Source organism: Camelina sativa, chromosome 18, assembly GCF_030686135.1.
Source record: "Camelina sativa cultivar CO46 ecotype springtype chromosome 18, ASM3068613v1".
NCBI lineage: Eukaryota > Viridiplantae > Streptophyta > Magnoliopsida > Brassicales > Brassicaceae > Camelina > Camelina sativa.
Window position 1 is genome coordinate 14,549,834 of NC_141897.1, and position 19,001 is coordinate 14,568,834.

Consider the following 19,001-nt stretch of genomic DNA (forward strand, 5'->3'; position numbering starts at 1 on the left):
CTCAAAAAGAAAAAGTTTTATAAAAAAAGTTGGATTGATTATTTCATTGATCTTACATGAGTTTATAAAGGAAAGAAAACTTGGTAACAAAGTCAAGTACTAATTATTCTTGAAGACTAAAAACATTAAAGATAGATAGTTGAATGAAGATTTAACTCTTGGTGCATGTATCCCTTCCCAAGGTGACTCTTGAACTTATTTTCGTCACTCCTCTTGGCCCACAAAATAAAGGGATTATTTTGGGCTTTCTTGGACTTGAATTAGTCTCAAAGTAGACTGGACTTGATAGATATCATCTCCAAAAGGTTTTTCCATGCTCTCTTTGGCCATAACCTCTTGAATAAGCTCATTTAGTGCATTTCTTAGCTGCTTAGCTTTTACTCTAGTCATTGGTCCTTTAGGTACAACCAATGGTTCCTCCGTAACAAGCTCCTCTGGTTCAAGCTCAGCTACATATTCCTCAGGTTCAAGCTCATCCTCCCAAGCTCCATCTATGATCACATCATCCCCCTCCTCTTGAAAAGGATTTGACCTCAAATCTGGATCATCTGCCACAAAAGGAACCAAATCAGAAACATTAAAGCTTGAACTCACATTGTACTTACCTTGAAGATCAAGTTCGTAAGCATTGTCATTAATCTTTCTTGTGATCTCAAAGGGTCCATCGATTATAGGCATCAGTTTTGACTTCCTTTCAGCGGGAAACCTTCTTTTCTCAAGTGAACCCACACTTGGTCTCCTGGTTTGAATACCATCTTGCGTCTTCCTTTGTTATCTTGTTTGGCATACTGCTTTGTCTTTTCCTCAATGTTTATTCTAGCTTTCTCATGGATCTGTTTGAAAAGGTCAACTTTCTTTTTCCCATCCAAGCTAGCTCTTTCACTCAAAGGTAAAGGGGTTAGATCCAATAGAGATAAAGGATTAAAGCCATAAACAATTTGGAATGGAGAAAACTTAGTTGAAGAATGAACTGATTGATTGTATGGTAACTCAACATGTGGTAAACATTCTTCCCAAGTTTTAATGTTCTTTTTCATCAAAGCTCACAAGAGAGTGGAAAAAGTTCTATTAACTACTTCAGTTTGACCATCAGTTTGTGGATGAAAAGTAGTGGATAATAGCAACTTAGTCCCTAGTTTAGACCAAAGTGTTTTCCAGAAGTAACTTAAAAACTTTGTATCCCTATCAGAAACAATTGACTTAGGCACTCAATGCAAACGAACAATTTTCTTGAAGAACAACTCAGCAACATGCAAAGCATTATCAGTTTTGTGACAAGGTATGAAATGCGCCATTTTTGAAAATCGATCAATAACCACAAAAACTGAATCTTTACCAGTTCTAGTTCTAGGCAAACCAAGCACAAAATCCATAGAAATATCATGCCAAGGCTGAGTAGGAATAGGCAAGAGAGTGTACAAACCGTTGGTTGTACCTTTGACTTAGATTGTTTGCAAGTGACACACCTTCCACATATCCTTTCAACGTCTCTCTTCATGTTCGGCCAATGAAAATGATCTTGCATCACCTTAAGCGTTTTTGCTATTCCAAAATGACCTATCAATCCTCCTCCATGCGCTTCTCGAAGAGAACAAATAGGCACACAAAAACGATTGTCATAGAAAAGGAACCCATCATGCCTATAGTATTTGCCCGCAGCAAACTTTTCACAAGCTTTGTACACATCTTTAAAGTCAGGATCCTTCTCATACAACTCTTTAACTTGTTCGAATCCCATCAGTTTAACATCAAGAGTAGAGATTAGAGCATACCTTCGAGACAAGGCATCAGAAACAACGTTTTCCTTACCTTGCTTATACTTGATGACATAGGGAAACGTTTCTATGAACTCCACCCACTTGGCATGTTGTTTGTTGAGCTTTTGCTGACCCTTCAAATGTTTGAGGGACTCATGATCAGTGTGAATCACAAACTCTTTGGGCCATAGGTAGTGTTGCCATGTTTGCAGCGCTCGAACCAACACGTACAGCTCCTTGTCATATGTTGGATAGTTCAAGGTCGCTCCTCCAAGCTTCTCACTAAAATATGCAATGGGTTTCTTGTATTGCATCAACACAGCTCGAATACCTACACCAGAAGCATCGCACTCAATTTCAAAGGTTTTAAGGAAATAAGGCAAAGTTGAGAGTGGGGTATTTGTCAGCTTCTCTTTCAAGGCTTGGAACGCTTCTTCTTGTGCTTTCTCCCATTTGAATCTAACATCCTTCTTGATGACTTCTGTAAGTGGTGCAGCTATAGTGCTAAAGCCCTTCACAAAGCGCCTATAGAATCCAGCTAGTCCATGAAAGCTCCTTACTTCTCCAACGGTCTTAGGAGTTGTCCAGTCTCTTATAGCTTTAACTTTCACCTCATCAACCTTAATGCCATCTACACTAATAACTAAACCTAGAAAGACAAGGTTATCCGTACAAAAAGTGCATTTCTTAAGATTGGCAAACAACTTCTCCTCTCTAAGAGTTGTAAGAACCGCTTCTAGATGCTGAACATGTTCTTCCAGATTCTTGCTATAGACTAAGATATCATCAAAGTAAACTACAGCAAAGATTCTGATGAATTTTCTCAAAACATGGTTCATTAATCTCATAAAAGTGTTGGGTGCATTTGTTAGCCCAAAAGGCATAACCAACCACTCATACAACCCATGCTTAGTTTTGAAAGCAGTTTTTCATTCATCACCCTCTTTCATGCGTATTTGATGATATCCACTTTTGAGATCTATCTTAGAAAAGACACAAGAACCATGCAGTTCGTCTAGCATATCCTCAAGCCTAGGAATAGGATGACGATACTTTACCGTGATGTTGTTGATAGCTCTACAATCAACACACATGCGCCAACTTCCATCCTTTTTGGGCACAAGTAGGAATGGGACCGCACATGGGCTCATGCTCTCTCTAATATGTCCTTTCTTCATGAGTTCATTAACTTGTCTTTGCAGCTCCAATTTCTCCACATGATTAGTCCTATAAGTTGGTCGGTTTGGAAGTGATGCACCAGGAACAAAGTCTATTATGTGTTCAATACCACGGATAGGTGGTAAACCTTTCGGATTGTCCTCCGGGAATACGTCCTCAAAATCCTGCAAAAGAAATGTTTTCTCACTCGGTAACACCGGTGCACGGTCAGAAAAACTTATGAGAGTTTCATTGTAAACAAACATAATCAAAGGTTGTTTAGAAAATAAAGCTCTCTTAACCTCTCCTTTTCTCACAAAGAAATTTGAATGCCTCACAGGTTTTCTCTCACAGGCCTTTGACTTGGTTTTTCTCAAACTCTCGCTCTCTTTTTGGTGAATTGTGTTTGTGGGGTCGCTCATGGTGTTTGTTTCTTTCCTGTACTAGGAATCAACTGATCTTGATAAACTTCATGAGGTGTCAATGGAACTAAGATGATTTTCTTGCCTTTGAACTCAAAAGAATAACGGTTGGTGAAACCATCATGGCTTGTTCTCCAGTCAGATTGCCATGGTCTTCCTAGAAGAATATGACTAGCCTCCATAGGTAGAACATCGCACAAAACCTCATCCTCATATTTCCCAATGACAATAGGAACCTTTACTTGGATACTAACCTTCATCTCACCATCATCATTAAGCCATTGTAGCTTATATGGATTTGGGTGCTTCTCCGTAGTCAGCCCAAGCTTCTTAACCATTGTTTCACTCGCCACATTAGTACAACTCCAACCATCAATTATGAGACAACATACCTTATCTCGGACATGGCACCTTGTATGAAATAGATTCTCCCTTTGCTCATGTTCCACAATCGCAGTTTGAACACTTAGTGACCTCCTTGCCACCAATATCTCGCATTTTGCTGGAATTTCTTTAAGTTCTTCTAGTGAATCAGAAATTACCTCTTCATTTTCTGATTCGAACTCTCCACTCTCCAAGAGAATCATGGTTCTTCTGTTGGAGCACTCATGTGCATAGTGTCCTCTCCCATGACACTTATAACACATCACATCACGAGCTCGGGTTCTAGTAGCCTCAGATTTGTCCTTGGTAACTTGATTGGCAACAATTGGCTTCACTTCAGCCTTTGGAAGAGCAACTGACTTTTCTTCCTTCTGGTAACTTGGTTTTGAGTTAGATGAACCAGCACCAAAAGTTATCCGCGTATAACTTTTTCTCTTGAGTTGCTTTTCCACCAAGATTGCTTTGTGTAACATCTCTTCAATCTCCACATAATGCTCCATCTCAACCCTATCCTGGACATCTTGGTTCAACCCACTCATGAATCTAGCCATAGTCGCTTCTTTTTTTTTTTGCCCTTTTTTGTCTCTATTTTTTTCTTGTTTTTTTTTCTTCTCTTTTTTTTTCTTACTATATAAAATAAAATAGAAATAGAAGATGAAGATGAAAAGATAGAAGGTGAAGATAGAAAATGAAAAGACAGAAATTGATGGAAAGAAAGGTGAAAGGTTAGAAGATAGAATGATAGATTACCAAACTCAAGGGTGTGCTCTGATACCACTTGATATGATCCTCCCAAGGATTCGGCACCTTTGAGTTGGTTGATAGAGACACCTTGATTCTAAAGACGATGAAACCTCAAGAATAAGGATGGTGGAATGAATGGTTGCACAAGAGTTGCGGAAAGACTCTTGATATACCGGTTTGATCTTTCAGCCTCATACCAAAAAGATCGGATCTCTCAGCCTCGCACCAAGGAGATCGGGGTTTTGACTATTGGAATCACACCAAGTAGTCGGTTTTGATTGTTGGAATCACACCAAGAAATCGGTTTTGTTCACAAAGAACATAAGAGAATCACTCTCAAAAAGAAAAGGTTTTATAAAAAAGTTGGATTGATTATTTCATTGATCTTACATGAGTTTATAAAGGAAAGAAAACCGGCTAATGAACTAATGCCAATGCTTGGTGGAGAGATCGGTCCACACAAGTCTCCATGAACTAATGCCAATGCTTGTGTTGCACGGAAACTAAACTTGTGTTGGCTGGGAAGGTGTTCCTCATTTGTTTTCCGGCTAAGCAAGCATCACATACATTCTTCTCATGTACTGTTCATGGCATTCCTGTGGTCATCTCATTCCGAACCATGTTATTTAGGACACCAAACCTTACATGTCCTAGTCTCGCATGCCAACGGCTAGGCCATGTCGTATCCTCCTTTTGAACTTGTAAGTATCTTGGGTAACTTATCTATCGGTGTTTTGTAAAGGCGATTTGGTGATCTTGTGACTTGTACAAGCATCTGTCCTGAAAGGTCTCTTAGATACAAGATTTGTTTCTTCATTTGTACCTCACACCCATTCTCCGTTGCTTGTCCAAGACTTATTATGTTATGTTTTAAGTCTGGTATGTAGTAAATCTCCTCGAGAGCTCTCTTCTCTCCTGCTTTACCAACAAACAAAATTGTTCCTTTGCCAACAATGATAACACAAGAACCATCACCAAATCTAACTTTTCCGTTGAGGCTTTCGTCTAATCTTAAAAAATAATGTTTGTTTTCCGTCATGTGGTTGCTTGCACCATTATCTAAATACCACACACTTTCACCGCCATTGTTGATATCATAGCTTTTCGAAACACCTTATCTTCATTCAAGAAGACTACCTCATGGACATAGAGTGCATCATCCGCCGTATGAGTTTCATTCAAGTTTGCTTCTTGTGGCTTTGGTCTCTCGGGACAGATTGATGAAAAGTGGCTCGGCTTGTCGCATCTCCAGCATATTATCTTTGATCTATCCTTCTTCTACTTTTGATTATTTTCACCATTGTCTCCTCCTGAGTTTTGTCCTTTAGACCTTCCACGTCCTCTGCCTCCCCCACCGATACCTCTGCCTCTACCTCTGCCTCGGAATCCTCCACGACCTCCACGATTGCTATGATCGTTGCTTGTTGATATGTTACGGTTTTGACTCACTTTGACCCCGTTTATTTGATAGTTTTGTAGTTGTTTGAGTCCTTTTCAGGTTATAATAAGAGGCTAGGAAGCTAAAAGCAAGGATTGGAACAGCAGGAGCAATCAGAGCGGAAAGGAGTTGAATTGGAGAAGAAAAACTGATTTTAGACCCAGGAGCACATGCTCCCGATTTCCGAGTACATGCTCCCACCTCTACGGTTTCATGACGACACGTGGCAAGCATCTAGGCGCCGATTCCTTGCCTAATTCCCCTTATTTTAGGCGATCCTTTGTGAGAGAAAGAGGGCTGAGATCGTTTTTTTATAGGGAGATTTGAATTTGGAATCTTTCCTTATTTTTCTCTACTTGTATGCTATTTAACCTAGGGTTTTTAGGAGAGAGGGATATACCTTTTCTTTTGGTTTTTGAGCGACGTTTTTGTGAGAGGAAGAAGAGCGGCTACCTTGTGAAGCATTCTCTGAACCCTTTTTATTTTTATGTCATTGAATTTCTCATCTTTTGCTATGATTCATTTCTGTATGTCTGAGTAGTTTTCTTTGCTAGATTAGGGGTTTCAAAAGGGGTTTCATGGGTTAGCAACAGAACACAAATAGGGCTTTATATAATCGATTGTCTTCACTATTGTTAGACTTAATGCTTAGGTTGATTTGATCACCCAATCTATGATTCTAGGTTTATCTATTCATCAAAAGTGTAATAGGTTGCTAGAAAAGACATTAGTGGGCAACTTATCCTAGACCTGTGAAAGTTGATGTGTAGGTGATTTGTGAACTTATCATTCCTGTTCTTTAATGCTTGTCTGCGATTATGGGCTCAAACGACAGTTTAGGGTTTATGGACCGCCGAGCATGTGCTCCGGATGTCTGAGCACGTGCTCCGCGTTTCCGCACAGAATCGATCAGATAGAGTTACTGATACCACGACAGTGGATCAGTTTATATTTATGTTTGAGTTCTAGACTGGTACTTAATCTATGCCCTGAATAGTTGTTTAGTTGCTATCTCTGAAATTCCCGAGAATTACCCCTGATCTAGTGTTTTGCTTATTGCATTTTTATACCGTTTTAATCGCGTTACTGTTACCAAACAAACCCAACTTTGAATTGTCTTAGCTTGAAATTGAACCAATAGAACCATAGAGTAAAACTTGGTCTTCGTGGGATTCGACCCCTAAGTACTACTTCTTTGTTGTGCACTTGCAGTAGGAAAATAGGGTTTAAAACTCTGTGTATCAAGTTTTTGGCGCCGTTGCCGGGGACCAAATTTTTACCTTTGGTTTTCGGCGAAATTACTAGACTAAGACCTTACTGATTTGTCTTTCTGCTTCTTCTTTGCGTGTGTTTCAGGTGCATGTCAAGAAGATCTACAAGAAGAAACAACACCGAAGAACTAGTTGCTTTGTCAGCCGCAGAGCTCTTTTGGCAGAAAGAACAAACCGCAAGAACAGAAAGTTTCAATTCGTCAACATGGGTGACAACAGAAACAATGAGGATATGGCTGCCGAGTTGCAGCAACTTCGACAACAGTTGGGGCAGTTGCTCCGTGCTCAACACGAAAGAGCCGCGCCGCCACAACCGTCCATTGGAGATAAGGACAACCCGCATGTGTTCTACACCAACCGAGCGGCGATTGTTCCTCCCACCATCCCGAGACAAGATTTTGAGATCAAGCCATAGATGATCTCTCTAGTGAAGCAGCACCTATTTCACGGTCTCCCAGCTGAGATTCCGATGGACCACATCGAGAATTTTGAGGAGATATGTAGCACCACTGGTTCAAATGGGATACCGCCAGACTTTCTGAAGTGCAAGCTCTTTCCCTTCTCTCTTGCGGATAGAGCTTCACGTTGGCTGAAGTCATTGCCACCTGGGTCTCTGACATCATGGGAATAGTGTAGATCTGCGTTTCTGGACCATTTCTACACCAAGGCTAAGACCGCTGCCCTGAGGAACAAGATTTCATCGTTCCAACAGCACACTGGAGAAGCCTTCTGCGAGGCTTGGGAGAGGTACAAAGAGTACCGTAGAGAGTGTCCGCACCATGGATTTAGTGATGAACAGATTCTGGGCATTTTCTATGATGGAGTTAACTGGGACTACAGAAACGCTCTCAACTCGGCCAGCAACGGGGATTTTATGACAAAGTCTAAGGAAGGAGCATATCAGTTGATTGAGAACCTAGCTGCAAGCTCCAGCAACAAGGCTCCTGAGTATGACAGGTCCGTGAAGGTCAACAGTGTCGATACGCAAAAGATCGACGAGTTGACAGCCAAGGTGAACCTTCTTCTGAAGGGGCGCCAGAAAACTGTCTATTTTGTCGATGAGACCGGAGACATGCCGCTAGCTCAGGAGATTTGTGATGGAGAGGATGAAACGATGGAGGTTAATTATGTGAGTGGGCAAGGTTTTGTGCAGAACAGGGGTTTCAACCCGAACTACAGAAGCCATCCGAATTTGTCCTATAGAAGCACCAACGTGGAGAATCCTCAGGATCAGGTGTATCCGCAGCAAGGAGCTCAGAATCAGATGGGTTATCAGAAAACCTTCTCAAACAACTTCCAAGGTAAACAGTTTGTGCCCACTCAAAACCGTTTCCAAGGGGGGAACCAGCAGGCATATACAAGCGCTCAGCAAGCACCGCCTTTCACCAACCAGCAGTTGGGATCTTCACCTGCTAGCAGCTCTCAAGATGAGCTGAAAAACATGATACAACAACTCTTGGTGAATCAACAAAAAGCTTCAGTGGAAATCAACGCTAAGGTCGATACCATGTACAATGACCTTAATGGGAAGTATGAGGCAGTAATGTCACATGTGAAGAAGCTTGATGTTCAGGTTGCACAGACTGCTGAAGCCGTGAAAAGAACTCCTGGGACTCTGCCCGGAAAAGGGGAAGCAAACCCGCGGAACGAGTATGTCAATGCGATTGAGCTAAGGGGAGGAAAGAAGTTACCCCCTAGAGAAGCACCATCCGCTAGGCTTGACAAGGGCAAGGGTATTGCTGAAGAATACCTTCCTCAACATGCTGCTGAGACTCCACCGTTGAGTCAAAAGGAAGCCGAAGCATCCAGCGAGCACGCGCTCCCGACTCCCGATCAGACCGTTCCTACTGAGGTACCTCCTGCACGCGTGTACACCCCTAGGGTTCCTTACCCTGTTCCTCCTAAGAAATCTCGCAAGGATTTGGAGGATGCAAAGTGCAAGGAGATGTTGAGAGAATTGACGGTAAAACTACCCCTAGCTGATGTTGTTCAGATGATACATGCTTTGAAGAGATATGTGAAAGGGTTAGTTTCTGGGAGAGTGTCAGAGGAAGAGAACGTGATGATGGTTTCAAGAGAGTGCAGTGCTGTGCTGCAAAACAAAGTGCTAAAGAAGAGAGATGATCCAGGGCGATTTGTCATATCCGTGAGAATTGGTAAAACGATTTTTGCAAACTCCCTCTGTGATCTAGGTTCCAGTGTGAACCTTATGCCATATTCAGTGACTAAAAGGCTGGGATACGAGAAGTTCAAGTCTACAAGGATTTCGTTAGTATTCGCGGATAGATCCACCAAGCGCCCCATAGGAGTGTTGGAGGATTTACATGTCCAGATATGGGACACGCTTATACCAGCAGACTTTGTGGTTTTGGAACTTGAAGAAGAACCACGTGACCCCCTGATTTTAGGTAGATCATTCTTATGCACATCTGGTGCGATTATAGATGTGCAAGGGGGAGCGATCGATCTCCAGCTGGGGGATATGATCGCAAGGTTTGAGATGAATAAGCTGCTCAAGAAACCTATGATAGATGGTCAGACTTTTGTGGTTGATGATGGTTCAGCGGTTGCACATGAGGTTACCGATGAAGTTCTCACTCTCGACCCGTTGGAGGTTGCCTTGACAAAGGCAGAGGGTAAGTATGGATTCTTGAATGAGGAAGCTGATGGTTTTACACGCATTTTGGATGCAGGTACACGGTTCCAGCAACTGGTAGCTTACGCCAGCCTAGACGATGAGAACCAATCAGGGGAGGAATCCGCCGAGGGAGCACCTGCTCCGGATTCCGGAGCACATGCTCCGGTGAAGTCAGCGGACGGTCCTTGGAGCGAGTTAAGAGCTCCAAAGGTAGAGCTAAAACCACTTCCAGCCGGGTTAAGGTACGCGTTCCTAGGTCCTAACTCTACATACCCCGTGATAGTGAACTCTGAACTAAACAATGTAGAGACCGCTTTGCTCCTTTGTGAACTTAGGAAGTATAGAAATGCTCTAGGGTATTCACTAGATGACATCCCAGGAATCTCACCTGATCTTTGCATGCATAGGATACATCTAGAAGATGAATCAATGACTTCGGTAGAACATCAGAGGAGGTTGAACCCGAATCTAAAGGATGTTGTTAAGAAAGAGATAATGAAACTTCTAGATGCGGGTGTAATTTATGCTATTTCTGATAGTTCCTGGATTAGTCCAGTTCATGTAGTCCCTAAGAAAGGTGGAATTACAGTGGTTAATAATGATAAGGATGAGTTGATTCCTACTAGGACAGTTACGGGACATCGAATGTGCATAGACTATAGAAAACTTAATGCTGCGACCCGTAAGGATCATTTTCCTTTGCCGTTTATTGATCAAATGCTTGAGAGATTGGCTAACCATCCTTACTATTGTTTCTTAGATGGCTATTCAGGTTTCTTTCAGATCCCAATCCATCCCGACGATCAAGAGAAGACCACATTCACTTGTCCTTACGGCACCTTTGCTTACCGCAGAATGCCGTTTGGCTTGTGCAATGCACCAGCGACCTTCCAACGATGCATGATGTCCATTTTCACTGACCTGATTGAGGATATAATGGAAATTTTCATGGACGATTTCTCCGTCTACGGGAGCACCTTTTCCGTTTGTTTGTCTAATTTGTGCAGGGTGTTGCAGCGGTATGAAGACAAACATCTGGTGCTGAATTGGGAGAAATGCCACTTCATGGTCAGAGATGGGATAGTGCTGGGACACAAGATTTCTGAAAAGGGGATTGAGGTTGACAAAGCCAAGGTTGAGGTGATGATGAGTTTACAACCGCGTAATTCGGTAAAAGGGATCCGCAGTTAACTTGGCCACGCTGGTTTCTACAGACGGTTCATTAAGGATTTCTCCAAGATAGCAAGACCACTTACCCAGCTGTTGTATAAGGAAGTGAAGTTTGATTTCGATTCTGCTTGCTTGGAAGCGTTTCACACGATCAAGGGAGCCTTGGTTAGCGCTCCGATTGTACAACCGCCAGATTGGGACCTTCCCTTTGAGGTCATGACTGATGCGAGTGACTATGCCGTGGGAGCAGTTCTGGGTCAGAGAAAAGACAAGAAGCTGCACGTGATATACTACGCCACCCGCACCTTGGATGAGGCTTAGTGCAAGTACGCTACAACCGAGAAAGAACTTTTAGCGGTTGTGTTTGCTTTTGAGAAGTTCCGATCATACCTTGTTGGTTCCAAAGTGGTTGTTCACACTAATCATGCGGCATTGAGGTATCTACTGACCAAGAAGGATGCAAAACCAAGGCTACTCCGTTGGATTTTGTTGCTTCAAGAGTTTGACTTGGAGATTAAAGACAAGAAGGGTATTGAGAACGGAGTTGCAGATCACTTATCAAGAATGAGGATAGAAGAAGAGCTACCCTTGGATGATAGCCTTCCTGAAGAACATGTTTACTCGATCGGCATCTTTGATCCCGCCGAGCACATGCTCTGCCTGGGAGCACATGCTCCGAAAACCCCAATTCTCACTAGGACCTTTGCTCCTAATGATCAAGTCTTTTTGTTCAACTCTAGGCTGAAACTGTTTCCCTGAAAGCTAAGATCAAGATGGTTCGGACCCTTCACCATCAAGGAGATTAGACCATATGGGGCTGTTGTGTTGCTGGACACAAAAGGAGGAGAATTTGTGGTGAATGGACAGAGGCTGAAGCCATACCTTGCCGCCTCTAAGCACCAAAGGGGTGAAACCTTCGCCCTAGGCGACCCTCCTATTGCCTAAGGAGCTTTCGAGTCAAGCTAATGACTTAAAACAAGCGTTGGGTGGGAGGCAACCCACCAGATATATAATGCTGAGTTTTTCTTTTTCTTTTTAGGATTTGTTTCTTCTCTTTTCGGTTTCAGGAATGTTGGAAGAAGACGCGGAGCACATGCTCGCAAGACGGGAGCAACCCGATGCACATGCTCGGCGAATTGAGAACCAAAGAAAAAGAGAAGAGCGATTGGGCCAGGTAAGTTTAATGAATTTCAGGCCCAGGCCCAGGTAACCCACCAAATCGCAAACCCTTCTCTCTTTTCTTCTTCCTTCTTTCTTCTACTCTTCTCCTCGTCGCCGTCGAAGCTCTCATTCTCTCCCATTGCTAACTTTTTCAAAAATAAACCGATTTCAGTGATTTTTCAGACTAGATTGCTTTATTATCCACCACAATCCTCAATTTCTAGTCCATTTAAGCACACACTCAAGGTACAAAATGGCCCCTAGACGCTCTACCTCGGGAAGAAAGAGCACAACAAAGAGACCAACCGACGATTCACAATCATTCTCGTGGCCATGGTGCGAGGGAGAACCGTTCAACATGAACGATGACTCGTTACCCGCCGAGTCTGACACGGTTTGGGATCAGAGGGACGCCAACCAATACAACAAGCTGCTGTCCGTAAAGATCGAGCCCACCCGCACTCTTTGTGATGACACGCTCAAGATGCTTGGCTTGCACGACCAAGTCTACCAGATATTGTGCCAAGCGCGTGTTGGGATCTTTACCACTTGGGAGGGCGACTTATACCCTGACTTGGTCCGGCAGTGCCTCGCCGTCACCACACTCACACACGCTGACCCCAAGAAGAAATCCATCATCGGCGCCACATTCTCTTTTAAGGCCGGCGGGCGCCGTTACGAATTGCCCCTGCATGACTTCGGCCTCCATTACGGGTTCTATCTCGAGGACGAGAACATGAGCTTCCCGAGGAAGTTCCCAGAGGCAGCCACCTTTTGGAGCTTGATAGCTTCGGGGCCCTACCGCTCCAACAAGGCCAGCCAGACGAGCATCTGGCATCCCGCAGTCAGGATCGCCTCCCGCGTCTTCAGCAACCTCGTCTTCAACCGCGACATCGGGAACAAAGTCCACCACGACGACTTGCTGATGTTGTACTTGGGGTGCAGCTTTTTGACACCCGCGGCTCCCGGAGCACATGCTCTGTTTCCTGGAGCACCTGCTCCATCTGATGTGCGGTGCAACATGGCTATGCACTTCGCTGAGATGATATGTGCTGCTAAGCACAAGACTTCTGGCCGTACAGAGAGGATTGGCAGCCTTCTCACTCATCTCTTTGAGCACATGCGGATCGATCTGACGAGGTATTCTCGTGTAGAGCAGAGAGAGCGCATTGACATATAGCATCTGGTCCACTCCCGAGTCATCCAGTTAGCCAACCCCTTCTACACATACCGGTACGGTGGCCCTGACGGTAATCAGGGGAGCCTTCGCCTCCCAGCTCCTGAGCTTATGCAGCTAGCCACGGTGGATGATCTGCGTTTCTCCCGCGCCCCACTACTTCTGGGAGATGTTTCGCCTCCACCTACCCAGTTTGATCCACCACCAGCGGACTTTGCTAGCTCATCCCACCACCGCGAGGACAGCGTTCCACCATTCACATCATCCGATCCTCAGGGTGAGTTTGATCTCCCACTGATCTCTGATGAGCCCGATACCGCTGAGTACAGGAGATGGATGGTCGAGTCGCAGCAGAAGAACAACAGCTTGATGCGGAGGATCCTGACGGCACTATCTCGCGGTTTCTGCCACCACACCACCACCACGTCGGAGGTACCGCCTTGCCCGTTCGGAGAGCGAAAGCCCAGATGATTCTGACGCCTGATCGTGGTTACACACACCATCATTGTCCTATCCGCCTTATTTTCTTTTCATTTTTATTGTTATCTTTATTTTTCTTCTTGTCTAGGTCTCTCTTTGGCTTATTTTCACACCGGAGACGGTGTGAAGTAAGTCCGGGGGAGGGTCACCTATGACATTTGTTTTCTTTATCTTTCTTTTTATTGAGTCAGTTTGTCATGTGAGTCGAACCAAAACTTGTGGGAATTAGGACCGAAATCTGTGATGTTTTTAATCATTTGTGAGTTTGACCGTTTTTCCTAGTGACCATTGTTGCAGAACTAAGAGTACAGAGACGAGCTAATACCTCTTCACATTCGGACCCTTCTCCTGGCCAGAAAAGCTTCATCCCATTAAGGTTTCACCGGAAAGACTTAGACTCTACTTTATTGGAACCTAACCGGATTTAAATTCTTCTCGTTTTGGGCATTAGAATAGGGAACGTGTCACATATTCAGGACTTCTTATTCATTTTGCCAATCTTGCTGATCCTGAATAGCTAGCTCATTTTAAGTTAGTACCCACCCCGAGCCTAACCTCCTTTCAAACCACTTGCACTTGTATTTTTGTTTTCTCATTCTGTGCAGCTATGTGCAAAACGGTCGGGGAGAGCAGGACTAACACAATCTCTAACTCGCTCTTGCTGGAGAACCAAAGAGGAAAAAGCCGGACGGACAGAGCACGTGCTCCAACCCAGCGAGCACCTGCTCCGAAATTATATAAATCCGAGTCCGCGAGTTGTTTTGAGCAGAGAGAGCCTAGGATACGGTCCGCATGCTCCTGGGGCAATATCAGAAGAAGATCCCCCATCATCCTTCATATGTCTAAAAAAAAAAATCAAAAAAAAAAATCAAAAAAAAAAAAAACGTTTAAGGATGATGGAAAGGGACCAGAGCTAGTGTTACACACCCCCGAGCATGCGTTGTACCCTGAGGAGAAAAGAGAGGCTGAGTTTGAGAAGATAAGAAGAGGAGAGTGATTAGAGGTTGTGGACATCAATGAGTCCACTCTCCCTTACCATTTTGTGCGATATCCTGCATCTCTTTCGAAGTAATGATAACTCCTAAACACTCTATAGCTCCACCATTAAAACAGCCTTTTATCTACCAAGCCTCGATTTCACTAGCTTAATGCCCTTAATGAGAAGCTCACGCCAATTTTGATTGAATGTAAAGAGTCTTTGTCTGGAAAGTGATCTTTTTCTGGGTTTGATTGCCAATTATGGTTCTGGTTTTGGAGATGTTTGCTGGAGAAGTTTTTGGTGAGAATCGGTATACTAACACATGTGGTCTGTAGGTCATGGTCTACTCACGGTTTCTGAGATTTTTGCGAGTTCCCACCTTGGCTCTCTTGGCGCTTGGTTTGAGTTTGTTTGAGGACAAACAAAGATCTAAGTCCGGGGGAGTTGATATGTTACGGTTTTGACTCACTTTGACCTCGTTTATTTGATAGTTTTGTAGTTGTTTGAGTCCTTTTCAGGTTATAATAAGAGGCTAGGAAGCTAAAAGCAAGGATTGGAACAGCAGGAGCAATCGGAGCGGAAAGGAGTTGAATTGGAGCAGAAAAGCTGATTTTAGACCCAGGAGCACATGCTCCCGATTTCCGAGCACATGCTCCCACCTCTACGGTTTCATGACGACACGTGGCAAGCATCTAGGCGCCGATTCCTTGCCTAATTCCCCTTATTTTAGGCGATCCTTTGTGAGAGAAAGAGGGCTGAGATCGTTTTTTTTATAGGGAGATTTGAATTTGGAATCTTTCCTTATTTTTCTCTACTTGTATGCTATTTAACCTAGGGTTTTTAGGAGAGAGGGATATACCTTTTCTTTTGGTTTTTGAGCGACGTTTTTGTGAGAGGAAGAAGAGCGGCTACCTTGTGAAGCATAACCCTTTTTATTTTTATGTCATTGAATTTCTCATCTTTTGCTATGATTCATTTCTGTATGTCTGAGTAGTTTTCTTTGCTAGATTAGGGGTTTCAAAAGGGGTTTCATGGGTTAGCAACAGAATACAAATAGGGCTTTATATAATCGATTGTCTTCACTATTGTTAGACTTAATGCTTAGGTTGATTTGATCACCCAATCTATGATTCTAGGTTTATCTATTCATCAAAAGTGTAATAGGTTGCTAGAAAAGACATTAGTGGGCAAATTATCCTAGACCTGCGAAAGTTGATGTGTAGGTGATTTGTGAACTTATCATTCCTGTTCTTTAATGCTTTTCTGCGATTCTGGGCTCAAACGACAGTTTAGGGTTTATGGACCACCGAGCATGTGCTCCGGATGTCTGAGCACGTGCTCCGCGTTTCTGCACAGAATCGATCAGATAGAGTTACTGATACCACGACAGTGGATCAGTTTATATTTATGTTTGAGTTCTAGATTGGTACTTAATCTATGCCATGAATAGTTGTTTAGTTGCTATCTCTGAAATTCCCGAGAATTACCCCTGATCTAGTGTTTTGCTTATTGCCTTTTTATACCGTTTTAATCGCGTTACTGTTACCAAACAAACCCAACTTTGAATTGTCTTAGCTTGAAATTGAACCAATAGAACCATAGAGTAAAACTTGGTCTTTGTGGGATTCGACCCCTAAGTACTACTTCTTTGCTGTGCACTTGCAGTAGGAAAATAGGGTTTAAAACTCTGTGTATCACTTGTCCACATGAGTTTTCCCTGGTCCTCCTTTTGACCATCATCGCTTATACGTTCTTCATATGTTTTAATTCTCCCAACTATGTCTTCGAATCCCATAGTCTTTAGATCCAAGACTTGTTCGAGAGAAGCTACGACCTGAATAAATTTAGATCTTGGAAGCCCCTTTAGAAACTTCTTAACCATCTTCGATTCTTCTATGGCTTCTCCCAAGGATGATGCTCTTGATGTTATTCCCTGTATTTTTCCTACAAAGTCATCAACCGAATCGGAATCGCTCATCTGGATCTTGTCAAATTTCGTCATCAAAGTTTGGGTCTAGCCTCTTTCACGCGTTCCTCTCCTTGGTACCGTGACTTAATGGCCTCCCAAATCTCTTTTGGTGTGGTTAATTCTCCTATTTGTAAGATCTGTCTCTCAGGGATGGACTGAAACAGAAGTGTTTTTGTCGTGACGTTCTTCATTCTATCCATTGACCCAGGATCAATGGTGTCCAAAGTATCGTACACCTCCAGCATAAGCTTCATCCTCACTGCCCAAACAGTATAGTTTGTAGAGGATAACATCGGTCATTGTAACGACGAGGTACCAATGTCTTTTGTTCGTGTTTGAACGTTGGTGTCGTCCCCCATGTTTGACAACGTGAGCTTCTTCTTAACTTCTTTTAATCACCGCTTTGATACCAAATAAAATCGAAACGTACTCAAAGATTTTTAAAAGAACTCTCTCTTCTTTATTGATTTATAAACTCTCTCAAAACTAAACCAAAACATTTAAGTCTCTTATGGAACAACTCTCCATAGACACTTGCTTATATAGAGATTAGCTTCTCCTAATCCTATATTGAATACAAAGCCTTATCTAAATTTCTTTGGACTTATCTAGACTTCTTATTTTGTATTCATCATTATCTCTTTAAGCTACTCCTTAAGAGATAACTCCTTCAAGCAATAGGAATTATCCAACACCCCTTTGCTTGCCCTGAACCTTCATAGAAACCGTTATCATCTCTGAAGATCCACCCTGATTGTGCTTTGGTTGTGGTGTTTTGGAAAGACCCATCATAGCTGCATTTTATCCAGCCTTGATCAGGTTTTGACCATCTCTCCATTGTTGCGGGTTGTGCACTAGGTACTGTCTGAATCGAGTGAAAATTATTTGATGTAATCATAGCATCAAGCCATTCCTTTGCATCTATCTTTGCTTGTCGGATGCATATATTCCACAGGATAATCGTTGTTGGTATAACAAGATATTTCTGCATTTCCAGAGTCTCCATAAGGTCCAGAACGGTATGTGTTTGGTGATATCATTCATATTTTGGATCTTCATCATCGATATCAGTTCTTGTATCTTGTCAGTTACAGAGATTGATGGATCCATGAGTTTGTTATTTGGTATGCCTGACCCCCTCCAAACAGCTTGAGCGAAATCACAGTCAAAGAATAAATGTGCTGTTGTTTCTATTTCTAAGCAGCAACGGCGACACAGAGAATTCTGAGAGATATGCCTATATCTCATAGTAGCTCCTGTTGATAAAGCCCCGGATAATAATCTCCAAATGAAATGTTTGATCTTTGGAGCGAGATTGCATTTCCAAACTTCTGTTTTAATTGCAGGATTACTTGGAGGAGGGTGAATACAATGTTCTGTGCTGTGTGTGGATAGCCAATATGCAGATTTAACCGAATGTGAACCAAACTTTGTGTAATGCCATCCCAATAAATCCCCTCCTGCTGCGCTACTCATAGATTATTTGGAAAATATCAAACGTAAACATGATTAAGAATTAAGATGTTTCTTTTTTTTTTTTTTTTGTTAAAGTGTTTTCTCCGGAGAAATATATGGTTCATCATTTCATATACATGAACCAAATAAAGTTTAATGTTTACTAATCAACGACTACATGATGAACCAATGGGTTTTACTGTCTCAAACTCAAAACCGTACGCAAACCTGTAGTACAAAGTGGGGAAAATAGCACAAAGATATTCGTTTTCTTAGGTAGCAAATTACCTTTACTTTCTTTTTGATATTAGAAGTCAAAATAGATCTCTTTCTTTATTGGGGTGGTTGCAAAATTAGACCTCTAACTTGAATTAATTTCAAAATTAACTACCAAGAGCATCATCTCTTGAAAGGAAAAGCGAGAAAGTCCGAGAGAGAGAAAAAGTTGAAGCTTCGTTCGCTCGCTTCTCCGGTTGTCCTTCCGGCGCCGGAGAGGACTTCACCCCTTTGTCTTTGTTTTTTTCTCTTTGTAGTTTCTTTTCTCTTATCTCCCGCTCCTCTGTGATGTTATTCTCCGCCATCTGTTTGGGTGTCTCTCGATGGTGGTGGTTCCGTTGATATTGTGGCGCATGAAGCGAAGATTCGTCGGGTGGTGGTTGCTGGTGAAGGCTCCGGTGAAGACGTTGGAGGACAGCGTCGAATCTATGGCCAGATCTGGTGGATCTATGTAACCATTTTTAGTTTTCCAAATCTTAGAGAACTTTTGTGATATTATTAACTTTTGGGGAAAATTGTGAG

General features: G+C 42.8%; 2 protein-coding genes and 1 non-coding gene across 3 annotated transcripts; 1 reads left to right on the forward strand and 2 right to left on the reverse strand.

Annotated features, from left to right (window-relative positions):
• Positions 1–7,853: 7,853 nt before the first annotated feature.
• Positions 7,854–7,960, reverse strand: LOC147922910 (small nucleolar RNA R71). The gene has a single exon (XR_015589915.1). It is a non-coding gene; the product is annotated as a small nucleolar RNA R71 (small nucleolar RNA).
• A 655-nt stretch (positions 7,961–8,615) lies between these two features.
• LOC147922911 (uncharacterized) lies at positions 8,616–11,303 on the forward strand. The gene is made up of 2 exons (XM_087497835.1): positions 8,616–10,880; positions 11,085–11,303. The coding sequence occupies exons 1-2, from the start codon at positions 8,616–8,618 to the stop codon at positions 11,301–11,303; spliced, it is 2,484 nt and encodes an 827-aa protein (XP_087353961.1).
• A 6,115-nt stretch (positions 11,304–17,418) lies between these two features.
• On the reverse strand, positions 17,419–18,224 carry LOC147922912 (uncharacterized). The gene is made up of 2 exons (XM_087497836.1): positions 17,841–18,224; positions 17,419–17,733 (listed from the first exon to the last, which is right to left on the reverse strand). Exons 1-2 carry the CDS (start codon positions 18,222–18,224, stop codon positions 17,419–17,421), a joined length of 699 nt encoding a protein of 232 aa, XP_087353962.1.
• Between the last annotated feature and the right edge of the window lie 777 nt (positions 18,225–19,001).